General features: G+C 42.9%; 2 protein-coding genes across 2 annotated transcripts; both read left to right on the forward strand.

The window, feature by feature from the left end:
* The first annotated feature begins 4643 nt into the window (after positions 1 to 4643).
* Positions 4644 to 5748, forward strand: LOC106613330 (olfactory receptor 52D1-like). The gene has a single exon (XM_014215438.2). It carries the CDS (start codon positions 4804 to 4806, stop codon positions 5746 to 5748), a length of 945 nt encoding a protein of 314 aa, XP_014070913.1. The 5' UTR covers positions 4644 to 4803.
* Positions 5749 to 14917: 9169 nt separating this feature from the next.
* Positions 14918 to 15972, forward strand: or55e1 (odorant receptor, family 55, subfamily E, member 1). Its single transcript, XM_014215437.3, has one exon. It carries the CDS (start codon positions 14918 to 14920, stop codon positions 15899 to 15901), a length of 984 nt encoding a protein of 327 aa, XP_014070912.1. The 3' UTR covers positions 15902 to 15972.
* Positions 15973 to 27424: the final 11452 nt, after the last annotated feature.

The following is a 27424-nucleotide window of genomic DNA, read 5'->3' on the forward strand; positions in this document are numbered from 1 at the left end:
TGGAAATCCAATTTATCAACCCATGAAGGTCTGGATTTGGAGTCACACTCAAAATTAAAGTGGAAAACCACACTACAGGCTGATCCAACTTTGATGTAATGTCCTTAAAACAAGTCAAAATGAGGCTCAGTAGTGTGTGTGGCCTCCACGTGCCTGTATGACCTCCCTACAACGCCTGGGCATGCTCCTGATGAGGTGGCGGATGGTCTCCTGAGGGATTTCCTCCCAGACCTGGACTAAAGCATCCATCAACTCCTGGACAGTCTGTGGTGCAACGTGGCGTTGGTGGATGGAGCAAGACATGATGTCCCAGATGTGCTCAATTGGATTCAGGTCTGGGGAACGGGCGGGCCAGTCCATAGCATCAATGCCTTCCTCTTGCAGGAACTGCTGACACACTATAGCCACATGAGGTCTAGCATTGTCTTGCATTAGGAGGAACCCAGGGCCAACCGCACCAGCATATGGTCTCACAAGGGGTCTGAAGATCTCATCTCGGTACCTAATGGCAGTCAGGCTACCTCTGGCGAGCCCATGGAGGGCTGTGCGGCCCCCCAAAGAAATGCCACCCCACACCATGACTGACCCATCTCCAAACCGGTCATGCTGGAGGATGTTGCAGGCAGCAGAACGTTCTCCACGGCGTCTCCAGACTCTGTCACGTCTGTCACGTGCTCAGTGTGAACCTGCTTTCATCTGTGAAGAGCACAGGGCGCCAGTGTCGAATTTGCCAATCTTGGTGTTCTCTGGCAAATGCCAAACGTCCTGCACGGTGTTGGGCTGTAAGCACAACCCCCACCTGTGGACGTCGGGCCCTCATACCACCCTCATGGAGTCTGTTTCTGACCGTTTGAACAGACACATGCACATTTGTGGCCTGCTGGAGGTCATTTTGCAGGGCTCTGGCAGTGCTTCTCCTGCTCCTCCTTGCACAAAGGCGGAGGTAGCGGTCCTGCTGCTGGGTTGTTGCCCTCCTACGGCCTCCTCCACGTCTCCTGATGTACTGGCCTGTCTCCTGGTAGCGCCTCCATGCTCTGGACACTACGCTGACAGACACAGCAAACCTTCTATCCACAGCTCGCATTGATGTGCCATCCTGGATGAGCTGCACTACCTGAGCCACTTGTGTGGGTTGTAGACTCCGTCTCATGCTACCACTAGAGTGAAAGCACCGCCAGCATTCAAAAGTGACCAAAACATCAGCCAGGAAGCACAGGAACTGAGAAGTGGTCTGTGGTCCCCACCTGCAGAACCACTCCTTTATTGGGGGTGTCTTGCTAATTGCCTATTATTTCCACCTGTTGTCTATTCCATTTGCACAACAGCATGTGAAATGTATTGTCAATCAGTGTTGCTTCCTAAGTGGACAGTTTGATTTCACAGAAGTGTGATTGACTTGGAGTTACATTGTGTTGTTTAAGTGTTCCCTTTATTTTTTTGAGCAGTGTATATAAAAAATCCTGTTTATCTTAATTTTCATAATTAACAAATCATATTCGTAATAATGTAGGCAGTTCATGCAAAGGATTGTTACCTCTAACCAGGATTGCCACGACAAAAATTACATTTTTAGGCAAGCATTTATTATTTTAGCAAACAATCCTATATTGTCCCTAACATCTTTACTCCCTAGCAACAGTTGTGGGACACACACACACACACACACACACACACACACACACACACACACACACACACACACACACACACACACACACACACACACAGACACACACACACACACACACACACACACACACACACACACACACACACACACACACACACACACACACACAAACACAAACAGTCATACACACTCAACATCTTTCCCCTACAAACAACCATACACTCAGATGCAAAAGAGTTGTTCATTCCCAGACCCCAACTGAAGAAAGGACTTGATATACGAATGCATATACAGTTTCAGCTGTATGAGAAGGCCTGCAAAACTGAGCAAAAACTGGCAAAAATGGGGAGATTTGATGAGCCAATGTCACATCCTAGGTGATGGAGATGAGATACACCCCCTTCCCCTGAAACACACATACGCTGGTCCCCTGTTGTGGCCATTTCTCCAAGAATCTCTGTGCAGTCAGACCTTTGATTAATTTGTGCCACAAGGGCCACAATAATTTGCAACCCTCTCTGAATTTCAGAGTGTCACCCCCTCATCATGGATTTCTGCAGCTAGTGTTGTCAACACTGCCAATGCCTGGTTTGGGGCACACTACCGGAATCCCCACCGGCTAGGTACAAGGTCGTCAAGGTTCTCATTAGCAGCTTAGAGAAATTCCTTCTATATTATGGTCTCCTATGAGGGGTCTTTGGTTTTGCAGGACCAACACAGGCTCAGACTCATGTAACTACCTCACAACCAACACAACTCTACTCATTCTAGAACTAATTGGTCGTAACTACCTCACAACTCAACTCATTCTAGAACTAACTGGTCGTAATTACCTCACAACCAACACCACTCAACTCATTCTAGAACTAATTGGTCGTAACTACCTCACAACCAACACAACTCAACTCATTCTAGAACTAATTGGTCGTAACTACCTCACAACCAACACAACTCAGCTCATTCTAGAACTAATTGGTCGTAACTACCTCACAACCAACACAACTCATTCTAGAACTAACTGGTCGTAACTACCTCACAACCAACACAACTCAACTCATTCTAGAACTAATTGGTCATAACTACCTCACAACCAACACAACTCTTCTCATTCTAGAACTAATTGGTCGTAACTACCTCACAACCAACACAACTCAACTCATTCTAGAACTGATTGGTCATAACTACCTCACAACCAACACAACTCAACTCATTCTAGAACTAATTGGTCATAACTACCTCACAACCAACACAACTCATTCTAGAACTCATTGGTCGTAACTACCTCACAACCAACACAACTCAACTCATTCTAGAACTAATTGGTCGTAACTACCTCACAACCAACACAACTCATTCTAGAACTAATTGGTCGTAACTACCTCACAACCAACACAACTCTTCTCATTCTAGAAGTAATTGGTCGTAACTACCTCACAACCAACACAACTCAACTCATTCTAGAACTGATTGGTCGTAACTACCTCACAACCAACACAACTCATTCTAGAACTAACTGGTCGTAACTACCTCACCACCAACACAACTCATTCTAGAACTAATTGGTCATAACTACCTCACAACCAACACAACTCTTCTCATTCTAGAACTAATTGGTCATAACTACCTCACAACCAACACAACTCAACTCATTCTAGAACTAATTGGTCGTAACTACCTCACAACCAACACAACTCAACTCATTCTAGAACTAATTGGTCATAACTACCTCACAACCAACACAACTCAACTCATTCTAGAACTAATTGGTCGTAAATACCTCACAACCAACACAACTCAACTTATTCTAGAACTAATTGGTCGTAACTACCTCACAACCAACACAACTCATTCTAGAACTAATTGGTCGTAACTACCTCACAACCAACACAACTCTTCTCATTCTAGAACTAATTGGTCGTAACTACCTCACAACTCAACTCATTCTAGAACTAATTGACACCAATATGTTTTTTTGTGTAATATGTTGTCTTTGTTGGTTTTCTGGGTAAATCTCATGCTGTATATCATGCACTGTAAAGTGTAGAGGTTAGGGTTAATGTAGTGTTAGTACACATGACATTATTCAAAACCGCTCTGTACATCCTCAGTCTTGTTAGTGAATGCAATACGTTTGGATCTGTCCGTCAGGACATGCTGTCCAGCCCCTAGCTTCACCTTGGGATTCTAATGAGAACTGTGTGTACTCACCTATTTTGGCCCAAATATCACATCATTACAACATGCTGTTGGTACACAGTGTTTTTGGCCAGTATGATTGGACTCCTGTGTGGACATCTATATTACATCAATGGCCCAACGCTCTACCAGGGGACAGGAGGGTTAGGTTTAGGGACAGGAGGGAAGGGTATTTAAGGGTTAGGGTTAGAAGGAGATTTAAGCAGGAGGCAAAGCAGGAGGCAAATAGTTGCTGAAAGAATAATGAGGGAGAAATGAGATAAACTTGAGCGTGTAATACTTAATATTCTCCTGTCTGGTATTCAGAGCCTCCTACCCCTTAACCCTGTCTGGTATTCAGAGCCTCCTACCCCTTAACCCTGTCTGGTATTCAGAGCCTCCTACCCCTTAACCCTGTCTGGTTTTCAGAGCCTCCTACCCCTTAACCCTGTCTTGTATTCAGAGCCTCCTACCCCTTAACCCTGTCTGGTATTCAGAGCCTCCTACCCCTTAACCCTGTCTGGTATTCAGAGCCTCCTACCCCTTAACCCTGTCTGGTATTCAGAGCCTCCTACCCCTTAACCCTGTCTGTATTCAGAGCCTCTTACCCCCTACCCCTGTCTGGTATTCAGGGTCACCTACCCCCTAACCCTGTCTGGTATTCAGAGCCTCTCCAGTGTTCTACAGCATAGGTAGGTCTCCTTACCCTTATCCCTACCCCTGGTCATCTGATGATGGTACTTTGCTTCATATGTTAACATGTATTTAACATTTATCTGTTCTTGTGGGATTAAGTCTTTTATGACCTGATATTTCCCTTTTCCAATTCATTCTGTTGTTTTGGATCTGCGTTGCATCACTATGTGTTGTTGATTTATAAGAGCTGATGTAATGAAGGTACAGTATAACTTCTTCTTGCAACAATTGTCATTCTAGTGAAAATGTTTTCTTAATTAAATGGTTTATCCGTTGTAGTGCCGTGTGATTCCGGGTTTGGCATGGAACGCTCACCAAGCAACGTCTCCCACCAAATCCTCTTCCTGAATGGATTCAGCAGTCTTCTACAGTATCGTGTTCTTCTCTTCGCGCCTTTCTTTTTGGTTTTTGTTTACTCTCTAGTTGCTAACTCTGCTCTTATTCTAGTGATTACCAAACAACACACGTTACACGCTCCTATGTATGTCCTTATAGGAGCCATATCAGCTCTGGGTATTGCTTTGCCTGTGATGTTTGTACCCAGGATGCTGATTAGTTTCCTATCCAACATTAATTTGATTTCTAGAGAGGAATGTCTTGTTCAGATGTTTTGCATTCATTACTGCGCCTGTTTTCAATCCACTATCTTACTGGGTATGGCTATAGATCGTTACGTTGCTATCTGTCTTCCTCTGAGATATAACGACTATATCAACGTGACTAATTCTCTTATTTTCAACACTGTGTTTGTGATTCGAAACACTGTTGTTATTGTTGTGATGGTTGGTTTGACAATTCCTTTTACATTTTGCAAGTCCAATACAATGTACCATTGCTTTTGTGAACACACGTCAGTGGTCAGTCTGGCTTGTGGTAACGTTTCCAGAAACTACATTGCAGGTGTAGTGGCTTTTTGCATACCGACTACCGACTGTATATTCATAGTGTATTCCTATGTGGTCATCTTTATGGCTATATGGAAATCACCCTCAGGAGATTCGCGGCAGAAGGCCATTGATACTTGCAGTACTCATATTATCGTTATTTGTGTTGCTTATTTAAGTGCAATGACAGCGTTCATTGGCTATAGGGTGAACGCTGTCCCTCCCGATTTCCGCGTGTTTATCAGTCTGATGTATCTTCTAGTCCCTGGCTGTTTTAATCCTGTCATATACGGTTATAGGACGAAAGAGATTAGAGTTCACTTGCTTAAATATTTTACATTTAATAAAATAGACTTGTCATAATTGACTTGTTTTGTACTGAATACAATAAACCAGGTTGTTCTTGGTAATATATATATATATATATTTTTATATTTTTATATTTATATATTTTTATGTTTCAAACCTTGTTTATCATGTTTTTGTGTGATCAGTTGAGTCTGATGGTCAGAGTGATGCAAGTAGCCTTGCATGAGTCTTTTTGCTTGTGCGAGCCGAACTGGCTCACAGGCGCAGAAGCCTATTTCCTGTTTCTGTAGCGGGTGGCACATGATGTTCAAGTACACCGCCTGGACAGGACGTTAGAGACGCAGGGCCTTACCCACCAAATCTATCTCCTTTCATGCTAAGTGCCAAGCAGAAACAGATTGTACAATTTTTAACAGTCTTGGGTATGACTTGGCCCCGGGGATCGAACTCCCAAACTTTTCAATATCAGGGAGGACACTCTGACTATAAGAACACTGAGTTGGTACTTAGAGTGATAGGTTGTTTTTCAATGTTTGAGTTTAAACTGCGAAGGGAAGAGAAGACAACACTGCTCCGTAGGCTCTCGTGTTCCCCGCCTGTCCTTAAAAGGGCGGGTGAACATTTGTCTCATCTTTGATATTTTTGTTAAAAGACTCAGGTTACATATTTTAAATGATTTAATTTTTAAATGAAATTAAACAATATAGCACATTACTTCTTATGAGTAATACATTTAAATGTATTGTTTTTTAGAAACATTACAAAGCATACTCATCTGTTTTTGGGGTTTTGTTTGTCTAATTTTAGCACCAAAAAATATTTGGACTCGTAAACAAATCTGAGTGACTGGTAGATTTTTAAATCTACCTGCCACAGTGGCTGGTGGACCAAAAAGTGAAAATTTTTCCATTCAGTCTGCTTTTAAAACAAAAATAAACAATACAGCTGCCGCCATCTAGACTAAAGTTCCTTTAGGGAAAAATAAAGTTATTCTTAAACTACATCAGAATAATCTTCCTTCATATGTGCAGATCTGTGGACAAAGACACAGGACAGGACAGGAAGGCTGTTGTTGATAATCTAAGACGCAGGAAAGGAAAGGACAGTAATAATTGTTGATAATTAATGGCCATAGTTAGAGAGTAATTCTTCACTGACTCCCAGTCGGCACATTTCATTGGCTAATTGGACTCCCGGTCACACTGTCTCGTTGACTAATTGGCCCCTTGGTGATGTCACCATCCTCTGTGTCCAGTACGACCGGTGTGATGCCTCATGGGTAATTTAGTGTGTAAATAACAAGTGTTGACGCTGAAGTAGCACACCTATAATGTTCATTACAGCGCCAATTAAAAATCGACAATGACCATGTCAACATCATGTTGGGTTAGGGATGGTCTCCCCACTCTCTCATCATGTTGGGTTAGGGATGGTCTCCCCACTCTCTCATCATGTTGGGTTAGGGATGGTCTCCCCACTCTCTCATCACACTGGGTTAGGGATGGTCTCCCCACTCTCTCATCATGTTGGGTTAGGGATGGTCTCCCCACTCTCTCATCACACTGGGTTAGGGATGGTCTCCCCACTCTCTCATCATGTTGGGTTAGGGATGGTCTCCCCACTCTCTCATCACACTGGGTTAGGGATGGTCTCCCCACTCTCTCATCATGTTGGGTTAGGGATGGTCTCCCCACTCTCTCATCATGTTGGGTTAGGGATGGTCTCCCCACTCTCTCATCACACTGGGTTAGGGATGGTCTCCCCACTCTCTCATCACACTGGGTTAGGGATGGTCTCCCCACTCTCTTATCACACTGGGTTAGGGATGGTCTCCCCACTCTCTCATCACACTGGGTTAGGGATGGTCTCCCCACTCTCTCATCATGTTGGGTTAGGGATGGTCTCCCCACTCTCTCATCATGTTGGGTTAGGGATGGTCTCCCCACTCTCTCATCACACTGGGTTAGGGATGGTCTCCCCACTCTCTCATCACACTGGGTTAGGGATGGTCTCCCCACTCTCTCATCATGTTGGGTTAGGGATGGTCTCCCCACTCTCTCATCACACTGGGTTAGGGATGGTCTCCCCACTCTCTCATCACACTGGGTTAGGGATGGTCTCCCCACTCTCTCATCATGTTGGGTTAGGGATGGTCTCCCCACTCTCTCATCATGTTGGGTTAGGGATGGTCTCCCCACTCTCTCATCACACTGGGTTAGGGATGGTCTCCCCACTCTCTCATCACACTGGGTTAGGGATGGTCTCCCCACTCTCTCATCATGTTGGGTTAGGGATGGTCTCCCCACTCTCTCATCATGTTGGGTTAGGGATGGTCTCCCCACTCTCTCATCACACTGGGTTAGGGATGGTCTCCCCACTCTCTCATCACACTGGGTTAGGGATGGTCTCCCCACTCTCTCATCATGTTGGGTTAGGGATGGTCTCCCCACTCTCTCATCACACTGGGTTAGGGATGGTCTCCCCACTCTCTCATCACACTGGGTTAGGGATGGTCTCCCCACTCTCTCATCATGTTGGGTTAGGGATGGTCTCCCCACTCTCTCATCATGTTGGGTTAGGGATGGTCTCCCCACTCTCTCATCACACTGGGTTAGGGATGGTCTCCCCACTCTCTCATCATGTTGGGTTAGGGATGGTCTCCCCACTCTCTCATCATGTTGGGTTAGGGATGGTCTCCCCACTCTCTCATCACGTTGGGTTAGGGATGGTCTCCCCACTCTCTCATCACACTGGGTTAGGGATGGTCTCCCCACTCTCTCATCACACTGGGTTAGGGATGGTCTCCCCACTCTCTCATCATGTTGGGTTAGGGATGGTCTCCCCACTCTCTCATCATGTTGGGTTAGGGATGGTCTCCCCACTCTCTTATCACACTGGGTTAGGGATGGTCTCCCCACTCTCTCATCACACTGGGTTAGGGATGGTCTCCCCACTCTCTCATCACACTGGGTTAGGGATGGTCTCCCCACTCTCTCATCATGTTGGGTTAGGGATGGTCTCCCCACTCTCTCATCATGTTGGGTTAGGGATGGTCTCCCCACTCTCTCATCACACTGGGTTAGGGATGGTCTCCCCACTCTCTCATCACACTGGGTTAGGGATGGTCTCCCCACTCTCTCATCATGTTGGGTTAGGGATGGTCTCCCCACTCTCTCATCACACTGGGTTAGGGATGGTCTCCCCACTCTCTCATCACACTGGGTTAGGGATGGTCTCCCCACTCTCTCATCACACTGGGTTAGGGATGGTCTCCCCACTCTCATCATGTTGGGTTAGGGATGGTCTCCCCACTCTCTCATCACACTGGGTTAGGGATGGTCTCCCCACTCTCTCATCACACTGGGTTAGGGATGGTCTCCCCACTCTCTCATCATGTTGGGTTAGGGATGGTCTCCCCACTCTCTCATCATGTTGGGTTAGGGATGGTCTCCCCACTCTCTCATCACACTGGGTTAGGGATGGTCTCCCCACTCTCTCATCATGTTGGGTTAGGGATGGTCTCCCCACTCTCTCATCACACTGGGTTAGGGATGGTCTCCCCACTCTCTCATCACACTGGGTTAGGGATGGTCTCCCCACTCTCCCATCACACTGGGTTAGCGTCAGAGGGTAGGGTTTAGGGTTGCAATGATACCAGTAATTTACCAAAGTTACCTGAATCTTCCGTGATAACAGAAATTCTATTGCAATCTATGGTAACTTTGCTAATTTGTACTTGAATATTTTTTTTTAAAGAATTTATTTATAGTATTCGTTTTTCAATAGCTCTGTCCATATTTCCCATTAGTTTTTAGTTGATAGATCATGTGGTTCAAGAGAAAATAGCCTAATTAATAACTTTTAAAAAGCATCACATCAACAATGATATTATTTTCAATTGACCCTTCGCCAAGCCCCACCCAAGAATTTTAGGCAACCAATCGCAGCGCTCCAATGGATAGCAACTGAATCCGACACCTCAGACAAGCTCACCTTCAATTCGCATGAAAGCCAGTCAGGGCTATGGCAAAAACTGAGACTTTTCTTTAAAAAAAAGTTATGTTTATTTACTGACTTTATAAAAAAAAATAATTGCAGTGTCATGTACACGTTTAAAGTGGCGTTTAAATACAAAACAAAATTGACAATACAACTTTTATAACAGTTACATACCAATAAAAAAAAATGTTTTTAAAGACTAGCCTGCTGGCCTTATTGGGTGGATAGGAACATTAGCCTGTTAGCCTTACTGGGTGGATAGGAACATTAGCCTGTTAGCCTTACTGGGTGGATAGGAACATTAGCCTGTTAGCCTTACTGGGTGGATAGGAACATTAGCCTGTTAGCCTTACTGGGTGGATAGGAACATTAGCCTGTTAGCCTTACTGGGTGGATAGGAACATTAGCCTGTTAGCCTTACTGGGTGGATAGGAACATTAGCCTGTTAGCCTTACTGGGTGGATAAAAACATTAGCCTGCTGGCCTTACTGGGTGGATAGGAACATTAGCCTGTTAGCCTTACTGGGTGGATAAAAACATTAGCCTGCTGGCCTTACTGGGTGGATAGGAACATTAGCCTGATGACCTTACTGGGTGGATAGGAACATTAGCCTGCTGGCCTTACTGGGTGGATAGGAACATTAGACTGATGACCTTACTGGGTGGATAGGAACATTAGCCTGTTGGCCTTACTGGGTGGATAGGAACATTAGCCTGCTGGCCTTACTGGGTGGATAGGAACATTAGCCTGCTGGCCTTACTGGGTCGATAGGAACATTAGCCTGCTGGCCTTACTGGGTGGATAAAAACATTAGCCTGCTGGCCTTACTGGGTGGATAGGAACATTAGCCTGCTGGCCTTACTGGGTGGATAGGAACATTAGCCTGCTGGTCTTACTGGGTCGATAGGAACATTAGCCTGCTGGTCTAACTGGGTGGATAGGAACATTAGCCTGCTGGCCTTACTGAGTGGATAGGAACATTAGCCTGCTGGCCTTACTGAGTGGATAGGAACATTAGCCTGTTACTGGGTGGATAGGAACATTAGCCTGTTAGCCTTACTGGGTGGATAGGAACATTAGCCTGCTGGTCTAACTGGGTGGATAGGAACATTAGCCTGCTGGCCTTACTGAGTGGATAGGAACATTAGTCTGTTAGCCTTACTGGGTGGATAGGAACATTAGCCTGTTAGCCTTACTGGGTGGATAGGAACATTAGCCTGCTGGCCTTACTGGGTGGATAGGAACATTAGCCTGCTGGTCTTACTGGGTGGATAGGAACATTAGCCTGCTGGCCTTACTGGGTGGATAGGAACATTAGCCTGCTGGCCTTACTGGGTGGATAGGAACATTAGCCTGCTGGCCTTACTGGGTGGATAGGAACATTAGCCTGCTGGCCTTACTGGGTGGGTAGATAGGAACATTAGCCTGCTGGCCTTACTGGGTGGATAGGAACATTAGCCTGCTGGTCTTACTTGGTGGGTAGATAGGAACATTAGCCTGCTGGCCTTACTGGGTCGATAGGAACATTAGCCTGCTGGCCTTACTGGGTGGATAGGAACATTAGCCTGCTGGCCTTACTGGGTGGATAGGAACATTAGCCTGCTGGCCTTACTGGGTGGATAGGAACATTAGCCTGTTAGCCTTACTGGTTGGATAGGAACATTAGCCTGCTGGCCTTACTGGGTGGATAGGAACATTAGCCTGCTGGCCTTACTGGGTGGATAGGAACATTAGCCTGCTAGGCCTTACTGGGTGGATAGGAACATTAGCCTGCTGGCCTTACTGGGTGGATAGGAACATTAGCCTGCTGGTCTTACTGGGTGGATAGGAACATTAGCCTGTTAGCCTTACTGGGTGGATAGGAACATTAGCCTGCTGGCCTTACTGGGTGGATAGGAACATTAGACTGCTGGCCTTACTGGGTGGATAGGAACATTAGCCTGCTGGTCTTACTGGGTGGATAGGAACATTAGCCTGTTAGCCTTACTGGGTGGATAGGAACATTAGCCTGCTGGCCTTACTGAGTGGGTAGATAGGAACATTAGCCTGCTGGCCTTACTGGGTGGATAGGAACATTAGCCTGCTGGTCTTACTTGGTGGGTAGATAGGAACATTAGCCTGCTGGCCTTACTGGGTGGATAGGAACATTAGCCTGCTGGCCTTACTGGGTGGATAGGAACATTAGCCAGTTAGATATACTGGGTGGATAGGAACATTAGCCTGCTGGTCTTACTGGGTGGGTAGATAGGAACATTAGCCTGCTGGCCTTACTGGGTGGATAGGAACATTAGCCTGCTGGCCTTACTGGGTGGATCGGAATATTAGCCTGCTGGCCTTACTGGGTGGATAGGAACATTAGCCTGCTGGCCTTACTGGGTGGATAGGAACATTAGCCTGCTGGTCTTACTGGGTGGATAAAAACATTAGCCTGCTGGCCTTACTGGGTGGATAGGAACATTAGCCTGCTGGCCTTACTGGGTGGATAGGAACATTAGCCTGCTGGCCTTACTGGGTGGATAGGAACATTAGCCTGTTAGCCTTACTGGGTGGATAAGAACATTAGCCTGCTGGCCTTACTGGGTGGATAGGAACATTAGCCTGCTGGCCTTACTGGGTGGATAGGAACATTAGCCTGCTGGCCTTACTGGGTGGATAGGAACATTAGTCTGCTGGCCTTACTGGGTGGATAGGAACATTAGCCTGCTGGCCTTACTGGGTGGATAGGAACATTAGCCTGCTGGCCTTACTGGGTGGATAGGAACATTAGCCTGTTACTGGCCTTACTGGGTGGATAGGAACATTAGCCTGCTGGCCTTACTGGGTGGATAGGAACATTAGCCTGCTGGCCTTACTGGGTGGATAGGAACATTAGCCTGCTGGCCTTACTGGGTGGATAGGAACATTAGCCTGCTGGCCTTACTGGGTGGATAGGAACATTAGCCTGCTGGCCTTACTGGGTGGATAAGAACATTAGCCTGTTACTGGGTGGATAGGAACATTAGCCTGTTACTGGCCTTACTGGGTGGATAGGAACATTAGCCTGCTGGCCTTACTGGGTGGATAGGAACATTAGACTGCTGGTCTTACTGGGTGGATAGGAACATTAGACTGCTGGTCTTACTGGGTGGATAGGAACATTAGACTGCTGGTCTTACTGGGTGGATAGGAACATTAGACTGCTGGTCTTACTGGGTGGATAGGAACATTAGCCTGCTGGCCTTAGTGGGTGGATAGGAACATTAGCCTGCTGGTCTTACTGGGTGGATAGGAACATTAGCCTGCTGGCCTTACTGAGTCGATAGGAACATTAGCCTGCTGGCCTTACTGGGTCTATAGGAACATTAGCCTGCTGGCCTTACTGGGTGGATAGGAACATTAGCCTGTTAGCCTTACTGGGTGGATAGGAACATTAGCCTGCTGGCCTTACTGGGTGGGTAGATAGGAACATTAGCCTGCTGGCCTTACTGGGTGGATAGGAACATTAGCCTGCTGGTCTTACTGGGTGGGTAGATAGGAACATTAGCCTGCTGGCCTTACTGGGTGGATAGGAACATTAGCCTGCTGGCCTTACTGGGTGGATAGGAACATTAGCCTGCTGGCCTTACTGGGTGGATAGGAACATTAGCCTGCTGGTCTTACTGGGTGGATATGAACATTAGCCTGCTGGCCTTACTGGGTGGATAGGAACATTAGCCTGCTGGCCTTACTGGGTCTATAGGAACATTAGACTGCTGGTCTTACTGGATGGATAGGAACATTAGCCTGCTGGCCTTACTGGGTGGATAGGAAGATTAGACTGCTGGTCTTACTGGGTGGATAGGAACATTAGCCTGCTGGCCTTACTGGGTGGATAGGAACATTAGCATGCTGGCCTTACTGGGTCTATAGGAACATTAGCCTGCTGGCCTTACTGGGTGGATAGGAACATTAGCCTGCTGGCCTTACTGGGTGGATAGGAACATTAGCCTGCTGGCCTTACTGGGTGGGTAGATAGGAACATTAGCCTGCTGGCCTTACTGGGTGGATAGGAACATTATCCCCAGCTATTTTAGGATTGGATATCACACCTGGCATAAATTATTGTCTAGTTGTGTTTTTCCTGCTGAGGGTTGCCCTATACCTGCGCCCAGAGGGGAGTAGTTCAGAGTGTGGGTACAGGGGGTGACTTGGGTCTAAAATGATTTTGTGAGCCTTGCGCAGGGCCCTGACCTTAAAGATCTCATCCAGGCCTGTCTGTTTGACTCCAAGTACCTTGGGGAGGGTCCTGACCTTAAAGATCTCATCCAGGCCTGTCTGTTTTGTATTCACTAAGTAGATGGTTTATATTTAGGATAATGTTTTACACAGCTTTGTCATTCTATTTTTAAATCATCTTGTTTAATTTCCCCCCCCCCCCCATATATTTTCCATGTGATAAGGCCACGCAGAGGTCACGCGGAGGCCACGCGGAGGTCACGCGGAGGCCACGCGGAGGCCACGCGGAGGCCACGCGGAGGTCACGCAGAGATCATTGTGGTAATTTCACGTACCCAAAAAGACCACTACATGTCATTTTATAAAACATTTAAAATGAACCATGATAGTTAACTAAATTCTGGTAGTTTACTGGTAAACTTAGAACGTTTCTAGTAATCCCTTTTGTAACCTTAGATTAGGTTTACGGCATCCGGGACACAAAGAAATATGATTAAAGAGCACTGCTTAGTTGGTGGGTGGAGTCAGAGAAAGGAGCCGGTTAAGGGACAATAATAACGTTAATAATTTTTTTTTTTTAAACAGTGCAGTCATACTGTACATAAGCTCAATATAAGAAGGTGGAGGTTAAGTAAGTTGTCTCATGGGATGTCTGGTTTGGGGTATAAAGTCTCATGTGGGTAGAAATGCCAATTTATTGGACCACATACAGTTCCACTCCACAGACCAACGACCAATTACACTCCACAGACCAATGACTGAACAGCGGAAAGAAAACAAGAACAACAGCAAGTTGGTTTATTATTATTGTATACCATTCATACATACATACATCCTACCATTCATACATACATCCTACCATTCATACATACATACATCCTACCATTCATACATACATACATCCTACCATTCATACATATCAGAGTATTGAAAATATTGTGTCAATGAAAACATTTAAATTTTTACCTTTGTGTGTTTTTTTTGGGGGGGGGGTTTTCGTCTCAATTCATTGGCAATACTCAAAGTGTAATGATTGAAGAATTCCAGGGAATCAATTTCACACACAACGAGTTCGTCTTTGTGGGATTCCCAGAGATCTACGAGTACAGACGACTACTTTTCTTACCGTTTTTCATGACCTACATTTTAGTCTTGGTGGGAAATTCTTTGTTGATCTACGTGATTAGAATTATGGAGAGCCTCCACAGCCCCATGTATATATTAATATGTGGCTTGGCGGCGGTGGACATAATGGTGGCTACTGTCATTATCCCTAACATGTTGCTCGGCTTTCTGTTTGACTGGAATGACATCTCCTTGGCCGGCTGTTTGACTCAGATGTTTTTCACTCACTTCCTCTCGTCAGTAGAGTCGACTATTCTCCTGGTCATGGCTCTGGACCGTTACGTGGCTATCTGCTTCCCTCTACATTACACTCGCATCCTCAACTCCGCCATGTTTGTCAGACTGTTGCTGTTCACTGTTATAAGGAGTGGTTCCATCATGTTTGTACTAGTTGCACTAGCTGGTTCTCTGTCTTTCTGTGACTCCAATGTCATCAACCATTGTTACTGTGACCACATGGCCCTGGTTAGCCTAGCATGTGGTAACACGGACAAGAATAATGCTATGGGATTGGCTGTGATTATCTGTTTTGTGGGAATTGATATTTGCGTCATTTTTTTCTCCTACATGAAGATTGTGAATGTAGTGTTGTTTACAGCAGCAGGGGAGGATAGATGGAAAGCTTTCCACACTTGTGGCACCCACCTTATTGTAATAATGTGTTTTTATCTGATTGGTACTGTTACTTTTCTGTCACGCAATCTGAATATTCAAATTCCAACTGATATCAATACTTTTCTAGGGGTGATGTATATTGTTTTACCAGCAAGTGTCAATCCAATAATCTATGGAGTCCGGACGAAGGAAATACGAAACCGTATTTTGAAAATGTTCAACACAAGAGTAAACAAAGTATTGACTGTTCAGGTTGCTACTGTAGAAATGTGATTAGTTTCAAAGCTCTACTTTAGTTAGAGTTAAATTATTTACTTCAGAAATGATTCACACCCCTTGACTTTTTCCACACTTTGTTGTTTTACAGCCTGAATTAAAACATTTATTAAACTGAGATTTTGTGTCACTGATCTACACACAATACACCATATTCTAAAAGTGGATTTATGTTCTTAGACATTTGTACAAATTAATTTTAAAAAAAAATTAAAAGCTAAAATATCTTGAGGCAATAAGTCAAAATGTTATATCCACCAATTTTTCACATTTGTGTTTTTTTCATCAGAAATAATTGCTTATCCCTTCATGTGTGTGTAAAATATTACTGTTCTCAGATTTTTAATTCAGAGTGTGTATGAAAGTGTTTTTTTTTTTAGATGCTAAAACACTATACACAGAGTGTACAAAACATTAAGAACACCTTCCCTAATATTGAATTGCCCTTAGAACAGTCTCAATTCATCAGGACATGGACTCTACACGGTGTTGAAAGCGTTCCACAGGGATGCTGGACCATGTTGACTCCAATGCTTCCCCACAGTTGTGTCAAGTTGGCTGGATGTTTTTTGGGTGGTGGACCATTCTTGATACACACGGGAAACTGTTGAGCATGGAAAAACCCAGCAGCGTTGTAGTTCTTGACACAAACCGGTGCGCCTCAATAAGGGATCATAGCTTTCACCTGATCAATCTATGTCAAGGAAAGAGCAAGTGTTTTTAATGTTTTGTGAACACAGTGTTTGAAATGTTTAGCTGGAATGGTATCCTGTATATTTGACTGTGATATGTGGTTGTCCCACCTAGATATCTTCTACACCTGTATTACTTGCTGTTTGGGGGGGTTTTAGGCTGGGTTTCTGTACAGCACTTTGATATATCAGCTGATGTAAGAAGGGCTTTATAAATCCATTTGATTTGATTTTGATTTAAGATGAATTCACGAACTGTAAGTCGCTCTGGATAAGAGTGTCTGCTAAATTACTAAAATGTCATATGGAAATGTTTTACTGTTCTATTTCATCATTATTTTTTAACATTTCAATATTGATGTCACAAATGTATCGTTTGTACTTTAACTTATTAAAAATGTAGTTATTTGTTACATTTCCCTGTGTTAAACCTAGCAGTACTACTGATTTCTCTGAGAGTGAGGCGGATATATAGCATTTAGCAACAACAAAAAAACATGATTATTTGTCTCTCTGAAATGAAACCATTAAGTAATATGATTTTGTTTAAAAATCTGTCTGTTTTTGAATAACATCATCTTGTGATAATTTCTTTAATAAAATAAAATGTACCAACATTTCTGAAAATGGATATATGGCGTTTTGGAATGAAACTCTTGCAGATTTCAACCTCTTTGTTATGGCAAGCCTAAATTCGTTCAGGGGTAAAGATTTGCTTAACAAGTCACATGATAAATTGCGTGTAGTCTGTGCGCAATAGTGTTTAACATGATTTTTTTATGACTACCTCGTCTCTGTACCTCACACATACAATTATCTGTAAGGTCCCTCAGTCGAGCAATGACTTTCAAATACAGATTCAACCACAAATACTTCCAATGCCTCTCAAAGAAGGGCACCTATTGAACATTGAAGTTATTAATTACACTTTGGATGATGTCTAAATTCACCCATTCACTACAAAGATACAGACGTCCTTCCTAACTACAGTTGCTGGAGAGGATATTGGGCAAACATTGTACAATCCAGGCGTGCAAAGCTCTTGGAGACTTACCCAGAATCCCAGCTGTTATCATTACCAAAGGTGATTCTAACGTGTATTGACTCCGGTGGTTGAAAACTTATCTAATCAAAATATATTAGTGTTTGTTTTCCATACATTTTTTTTATTGTCATTTAAATTTTATTCCACTTTGACATTACAGAGTAAATCGTTGACCAAAAAAAATACAATAAAAATTTTTTCAAGCACACTTTGTAACACAACATTTTTTTTTGGGGGGGGGGGGGAAATGTATGAGTGTGAATACGGTCTGAAGGTACTGTAAGTACCTTGACATGATATTACTGTATAAAAATGACACAATTATACCTAATATGACAAAAAAATCAACTAATCATCTCCTTTGCATTTGGCTAGTGTTTTGTCAGTTCTTTAATGTGCTTTGTCAGTTATTTCATGGTCACTTCCCCATACTGTTGAATACGTTTCTAATTAAACAGTCCCGCTGAGAGAGATAAGACAACAACAAGATATAATACAACATGTGTTTACTGCATTACACTATATGTACACTTAGAATAACAAGCCAATTACCTGTTTGTCACTTGTAAACAACTAAAAACAGGAGCGAACAGAATGAATGAGCGGAAAGTGTTTTTAAAGTCCCTCAGTTACCAGGATCTCCTAATAAGGCCGAAGCTAATTACAACAGACTGAAGCTGGCCATAACTGGCCACCAATGGTAGGTTGTTAGCATTGTGGGGATTACTGGTTACAGAGGGGATTTGAACCTATTTTACAGACTGAGCAAGCTAATCTTACTACAGACAGTAATTAGTGCCAGGAGAATTTTCTGGACCTCATGACCTGATCAGGAAAAACTCTGAACCCTCGTTATAGGCTGTAATTAGGACCCCAGAGTTTTTCCCTGGTCAGGTTACATGGTCAGGAAAAAAACGTCATGTCTAGAAATGTTTTCAATGTCTGGAAATAGTAGATCGTTGAAGCGTAGACCCCCCCCCCCCCAAAAAAGTTGACTTATAAAAATAAAAAAAACAGAACTATGAGGTATACCAGGTAGCGACAAATATTAATTTATTAAAGATACAGTTGAACATACAGGTTTCTTCCTTCCCAACCTCACAAAAATGTAGTACGTCAATTTATGGTAACATACTAATAGTAATAATACACATTTAAAGGTGGTTTTGATACCTAGCCCCTAGCCCCTAACCCCTAGCCCCTAGCCCCTAACCCCTAGCCCCTAACCCCTAGCCCCTAACCCCTAACCCCTAGCCCCTAGCCCCTAACCCCTAGCCCCTAATCCCTAACCCCTAGCCCCTAGCCCCTAGCCCCTAACCCCTAACCCCTAGCCCCTAACCCTCAATAAATAAACAATACATTTCTCTGAGGGCAATAAAAACTTCCTGTGATTTAAAATCTATTATTATAATTGAAAAAGACTGGACCATCAGGTAATGAGCATGTTGGCATATTATCCTAACCCCTAACCCCTAGGCCCTAACCCCTAACCCCAAGCTCCTAACCCCAAGCCCCTAACTCCTAACCCCAAGCCCCTAACTCCTAACCCCTAGCCCCTAACTCCTAACCCCTAGCCCCTAAACCCTAACCTCTACAGTATTACAATGCATTAATCCCTAACTCCTACAGTAATATATTACATTAGCCCCTAACCCCTACAGTATTATATGACATTAACCCCTAACCCCTACAGTATTATATTACATTAACCCCTAACCCCTACAGTATTATATTACATTAACCCCTACAGTATTATATTACATTAACCCCTACAGTATTATAATACATTAACCCCTAACCCCTACAGTATTATAATACATTAACCCCTAACCCCTACAGTATTATATTACATTAACCCCTATAGTATTATAATACATTAACCCCTACAGTATTATAATACATTAACCCCTAACCCCTACAGTATTATATTACATTAACCCCTAACCCCTACAGTATTATATTACATTAACCCCTATAGTATTATAATACATTAACCCCTACAGTATTATAATACATTAACCCCTAACCCCTACAGTATTATAATACATTAACCCCTAATCCCTACAGTATTATATTACATTAACCCCTAACCCCTACAGTATTATATTACATTAACCCCTAACCCCTACAGTATTATATTACATTAACCCCTAAACCCTACAGTATTATAATACATTAACCCCTAACCCCTACAGTATTATAATACATTAACCCCTAACCCCTATAGTATTATATTACATTAACCCCTACAGTAATATAATACATTAACCCCTAACCCCTACAGTATTATAATACATTAACCCCTAACCCCTAACCCCTACAGTATTATATTACATTAACCCCTAACCCCTATAGTATTATATTACATTAACCCCTAACCCCTACAGTATTATATTACATTAACCCCTACAGTATTATAATACATTAACCCCTAACCTCTACAGTATTATAATACATTAACCCCTACAGTATTATAATACATTAACCCCTACAGTATTATAATACATTAACCCCTACAGTATTATATTACATTAACCCCTAACCCCTACAGTATTATATTACATTAACCCCTACAGTATTATAATACATTAACCCCTACAGTATTATAATACATTAACCCCTAACCCCTACAGTATTATATTACATTAACCCCTAACCCCTACAGTATTATAATACATTAACCCCTAACCCCTAAAGTATTATAATACATTAACCCCTACAGTATTATAATACATTAACCCCTAACCCCTACAGTATTATAATACATTAACCCCTAACCCCTATAGTATTATATTACATTAACCCCTACAGTAATATAATACATTAACCCCTAACCCCTACAGTATTATAATACATTAACCCCTAACCCCTACAGTATTATATTACATTAACCCCTAACCCCTACAGTAATATATTACATTAACCCCTAACCCCTACAGTATTATATTACATTAACCCCCTAACCCCTACAGTATTATATTACATTAACCCCTAACCCCTACAGTATTATATTACATTAACCCCTAACCCCTACAGTATTATAATACATTAACCCCTACAGTATTATAATACATTAACCCCTACAGTATTATAATACATTAACCCCTAACCCCTACAGTATTATAATACATTAACCCCTACAGTATTATAATACATTAACCCCTACAGTATTATATTACATTAACCCCTAACCCCTACAGTATTATATTACATTAACCCCTAACCCCTACAGTATTATAATACATTAACCCCTACAGTATTATAATACATTAACCCCTAACCCCTACAGTATTATATTACATTAACCCCTATAGTATTATATTACATTAACCCCTAACCCCTACAGTATTATAATACATTAACCCCTATAGTATTATATTACATTAACCCCTACAGTATTATATTACATTAACCCCTACAGTATTATATTACATTAACCCCTAACCCCTACAGTATTATAATACATTAACCCCTAACCCCTACAGTATTATATTACATTAACCCCTACAGTATTATATTACATTAACCCCTACAGTATTATATTACATTAACCCCTAACCCCTACAGTATCATATTACATTAACCCCTAACCCCTACAGTATTATAATACATTAACCCCTATAGTATTATAATACATTAACCCCTACAGTATTATAATACATTAACCCCTAACCCCTACAGTATTATATTACATTAACCCCTACAGTATTATATTACATTAACCCCTACAGTATTATATTACATTAACCCCTACAGTATTATATTACATTAACCCCACCCCTACAGTATCATATTACATTACCCCACCCCTACAGTATTATAATACATTAACCCCTACAGTATTATAATACATTAACCCCCCCTACAGTATTATATTACATTAACCCCTAACCCCTACAGTATTATATTACATTAACCCCTACAGTATTATATTACATTAACCCCTACAGTATTATATTACATTAACCCCTACAGTATTATATTACATTAACCCCTACAGTATTATAATACATTAACCCCTACAGTATTATAATACATTAACCCCTACAGTATTATATTACATTAACCCCTACAGTATTATAATACATTAACCCCTACAGTATTATATTACATTAACCCCTACAGTATTATATTACATTAACCCCTAACCCCTACAGTATTATAATACATTAACCCCTAACCCCTACAGTATTATAATACATCCCTAACCCCTACAGTATAATAATACATTAACCCCTAACCCCTACAGTATTATATTACATTAACCCCTAACCCCTACAGTATTATATTACATTAACCCCTACAGTATTATACTACATTAACCCCTAACCCCTACAGTATTATATTACATTAACCCCTAACCCCTACAGTATTATATTACATTAACCCCTACAGTATTATAATACATTAACCCCTAACCCCTACAGTATTATATTACATTAACCCCTACAGTATTATAATACATTAACCCCTACAGTATTATAATACATTAACCCCTACAGTATTATATTACATTAACCCCTACAGTATTATAATACATTAACCCCTACAGTATTATATTACATTAACCCCTACAGTATTATAATACATTAACCCCTAACCCCTACAGTATTATATTACATTAACCCCTAACCCCTACAGTATTATATTACATTAACCCCTAACCCCTACAGTATTATAATACATTAACCCCTAACCCCTACAGTATTATATTACATTAACCCCTACAGTATTATAATACATTAACCCCTAACCCCTACAGTAATATATTACATTAACCCCTAAACCCTACAGTATTATATTACATTAACCCCTATAGTATTATATTACATAAACCACTAACCCCTACAGTATTATAATACATTAGCCCCTAACCCCTACAGTAATATATTACATTAACCCCTATAGTATTGTAATACATTAACCCCTAACCCCTACAGTTTTATATTACATTAACCCCTACAGTATTATATTACATTAACCCCTAACCCCTATAGTATTATAATACATTAACCCCTAACCCCTACAGTATTATAATACATTAACCCCTAACCCCTACAGTATTATATTACATGAACCCCTACAGTATTATATTACATTAACCCCTAACCCCTACAGTATTATATTACATTAACCCCTAACCCCTACAGTATTATAATACATTAACCCCTAAACCCTACAGTATTATAATACATTAACCCCTAACCCCTACAGTATTATATTACATTAACCCCTAACCCCTACAGTAATATATTACATTAACCCCTAACCCCTACAGTATTATAATACATTAACCCCTATCCCCTACAGTATTATATTACATTAACCCCTATAGTATTATATTACATTAACCCCTAACCTCTACAGTATTATAATACATTAACCCCTAACCCCTATAGTATTATATTACATTAACCCCTAACCCCTACAGTATTATATTACATTAACCCCTAACCCCTACAGTAATATATTACATTAACCCCTATAGTATTATATTACATTAACCCCTAACCCCTACAGTAATATATTACATTAACCCCTACAGTAATATATTACATTAACCCCTAACCCCTAACCCCTACAGTATTATCCTCTCCTAACTAAAGGTTACTAACCCCTACAGTATTTTCCTACCCTAACTAACCTTAACCCCTATTCTACATGTCCAATAACTCTCCATTGTATTCTATCTGAACTGTAGATTTGGGGCTGGATTCTATCAGATCACTGATATCCGACACTCGAATAGTGGTTGTTTTGGCGGTTTCAGAGCTGTCAAATCCACAAGCGGCTCCCGGCATTATACCTAAAGTGGACATTGCCATTGGCGTCACGGAGTTGCATTGAGAAATCCCATGCAGCCTTGTTTACAAGTTCAAAGGCTAAGGTTGCAAGATTGAATCCCCGAGCTGACAAGGTAAAAAAAATCTGTTCTGCCCCTGAACAAGGCAGTTTAATCCACTGTTCCTAGGCCGTCATTGTAAATAAGAATTTGTTCTTAACTGACTTGCCGAGTTAAATAAAGGTTGAATAATAAAAATACATTTAAAAAAAAAACACTGGAATGTGTGATGTAATCTACACCTTGATTAGCCTGATAGAAATCCTGGTTTTAATGATTTTAAATTTGAGCATAATTATTTCTATAATGCATATACACTTTCTCGTTCGGAAAGTCTAACTCTAGTCGGATGGGTGTGGCTTCCTGATGTAACAGTGTAGGTTCCGTCCCTCTCTTCGCCCCAACCCGGGCTCGAACCAGGGACCCTCTGCACACATCAACAACTGACACCCACGAAGCATCGTTACCCATCGCGCCACAAAAGCCGCGGCCTTTGCAACGCAAGGGGAAACCCTACATCAGGTCTCAGAGCGAGTGACGTCACTAATTGAAACGCTATTAGCGCGCACCACCGCTAACTAACTAGCCATTTCACATCGGTTACACTGACAATCATCACAAGTGTAGCAGCTCACCGATTTGACAGCTCCGGTACAGTTTCACCTCCGACACCGCCAAAACATCAACTACGCTATGAACTACTTTGATCTGATGGAATCTCGGCCTAACAAGTCATAGTATTTCAAGAGTGACCAGATCAACTTTAAATTGACATGCATTTCTTACAGGGGTAGTACAGCCTTAGCCAATAGCGTGCTAGACAGAGGATATGGCTGGATTCAACCCTTATCGTGGATCTGTTACAGCTCCATAGACATTTAAAGGCGATGTTGCCGCGTTCGATGGAGACAGCATTCACGGTAAATGCTACATATATCGTCTCAATCGGGAAATTACCTTTAAACATTTTAACGCTGATCTTCCCGCGATATGGATTGAATCCAGCCCTTAATATTTTTTTTACGGCAACAATTTTAGCAAGGAGCTGTGTAATGATTCATGATATCCACAAAGGTCTTGGGCTCTCTGACTCTTATAAAAAAATATAACTTACAATTGAGGCACATACTATACTATATATGTGATAAATTATTATATGAGGCATACAATATGAACAACATTCTAAAAACAAATAATATAAAGCTTCAACAAACTAGGTATTGTTGGTGTGTTAATTGAACTGTTTTGAAGAAAAAAAATGAAATATACATATATATATATATATATAGTTTTAAATTGTCATATACACCAGATAGGTGCAGTGAATTGTGTTGTTCTACAGGGTCAGCAATAGTACGGTACCCTTGGAGCAAATTAGCAAATTAAGGTTAAGTACCTTGCTCACCATTTTGAACGAGAGTACATTAAAGGATTTTTTCACCTTGTTGGCTCAGGTATTTAAACCAGCAACCTTCAGGTTACTGGCCCAATGCTCTAACCACTAGGCTACCTTCAGGTTACTGGCCCAATGCTCTAACCACTAGGCTACCTTCAGGTTACTGGCCCAATGCTCTAACCGCTAGGCTACCTTCAGTTTACTGGCCCAATGCTCTAACCGCTAGGCTACCTTCAGGTTACTGGCCCAATGCTCTAACCGCTAGGCTACCTTCAGGTTACTGGCCCAATGCTCTAACCACTAGGCTACCTTCAGGTTACTGGCCCAATGCTCTAACCACTAGGCTACCTTCAGGTTACTGGCCCAATGCTCTAACCACTAGGCTACCTTCAGGTTACTGGCCCAATGCTCTAACCACTAGGCTACCTTCAGGTTACTGGCCCAATGCTCTAACCACTAGGCTACCTTCAGGTTACTGGCCCAATGCTCTAACCACTAGGCTACCTTCAGGTTACTGGCCCAATGCTCTAACCACTAGGCTACCTTCAGGTTACTGGCCCAATGCTCTAACCACTAGGCTACCTTCAGGTTACTGGCCCAATGCTCTAACCACTAGGCTACCTTCAGGTTACTGGCCCAATGCTCTAACCACTAGGCTACCTTCAGGTTACTGGCCCAATGCTCTAACCACTAGGCTACCTTCAGGTTACTGGCCCAATGCTCTAACCACTAGGCTACCTTCAGGTTACTGGCCCAATGCTCTAACCACTAGGCTACCTTCAGGTTACTGGCCCAATGCTCTAACCACTAGGCTACCTTCAGGTTACTGGCCCAATGCTCTAACCACTAGGCTACCTTCAGGTTACTGGCCCAATGCTCTAACCACTAGGCTACCTTCAGGTTACTGGCCCAATGCTCTAACCACTAGGCTACCTTCAGGTTACTGGCCCAATGCTCTAACCACTAGGCTACCTTCAGGTTACTGGCCCAATGCTCTAACCACTAGGCTACCTTCAGGTTACTGGCCCAATGCTCTAACCACTAGGCTACCTTCAGGTTACTGGCCCAATGCTCTAACCGCTAGGCTACCTTCAGGTTACTGGCCCAATGCTCTAACCGCTAGGCTACCTTCAGGTTACTGGCCCAATGCTCTAACCGCTAGGCTACCTTCAGGTTACTGGCCCAATGCTCTAACCACTAGGCTACCTTCAGGTTACTGGCCCAATGATCTAACCACTAGGCTACCTTCAGGTTACTGGCCCAATGCTCTAACCACTAGGCTACCTTCAGGTTACTGGCCCAATGCTCTAACCACTAGGCTACCTTCAGGTTACTGGCCCAATGCTCTAACCACTAGGCTACCTTCAGGTTACTGGCCCAATGCTCTAACCACTAGGCTACCTTCAGGTTACTGGCCCAATGCTCTAACCACTAGGCTACCTTCAGGTTATTGGCCCAATGCTCTAACCACTAGGCTACCTTCAGGTTACTGGCCCAATGCTCTAACCACTAGGCTACCTGGGATGAATTGTGAAAATAAGTGTCACATAAAACATGGAAAGTACCAGTATCTTTCATGCAAAAGAACAAGGCCACTCATTCATATAAATAGATAAATGATCTTCCTGATAAATTAGTTAGTCTGGGGGGGGGGGTAAAGGCTAATTGAAAATGAATACTTTTATGTCAGTAATTTGTTGTTGTGTGCTGTCCTGCTTTATGGGTGATGCAGTGGACTGTCCTGCTCTTGGGGAGATGCAGTGGACTGTCCTGCTCTTGGGGCGACACAGTGGACTGTCCTGCTCTTGGGGTGATGCAGTGGACTGTTCTGCTCTTGGGGCGATGCAGTGGACTCTCCTGCTCTTGGGGCGATGCAGTGGACTGTCCTGCTTTTGGGGCGACACAGTGGACTGTCCTGCTCTTGGGGCGACACAGTGGACTGTCCTGCTCCTGGGGTGATTCAGTGGATTGTCCTGCTCTTGGGGTGATGCAGTGGACTGTCCTGCTCTTGGGGCGACACAGTGGACTGTCCTGCTCCTGGGGTGATGCAGTGGACTGTCCTGCTCTTGGGGTGATGCAGTGGACTGTCCTGCTCTTGGGGTGATGCAGTGGACTGTCCTGCTCTTGGGGTGATGCAGTGGACTGTCCTGCTCTTGGGGTGATGGACTGTCCTGCTCTTGGGGTGATGCAGTGGACTGTTCTGCTCTTGGGGTGATGCAGTGGACTGTCCTGCTCTTGGGGTGATGCAGTGGACTGTCCTGCTCCTGGGGTGATGCAGTGGACTGTCCTGCTCTTGGGGTGATGCAGTGGACTGTCCTGCTCTTGGGGTGATGCAGTGGACTGTCCTGCTCTTGGGGTGATGCAGTGGACTGTCCTGCTCCTGGGGTGATGCAGTGGACTGTCCTGCTCCTGGGGTGATGCAGTGGACTGTCCTGCTTTTGGGGCGACACAGTGGACTGTCCTTCTCTTGGGGCGACACAGTGGACTGTCCTGCTCCTGGGGTGATTCAGTGGATTGTCCTGCTCTTGGGGTGATGCAGTGGACT

Source organism: Salmo salar, chromosome 09 (assembly GCF_965601325.2).
Source record: "Salmo salar chromosome 09, fSalSal1, whole genome shotgun sequence".
NCBI classification, from domain to species: Eukaryota; Metazoa; Chordata; class Actinopteri; order Salmoniformes; family Salmonidae; genus Salmo; species Salmo salar.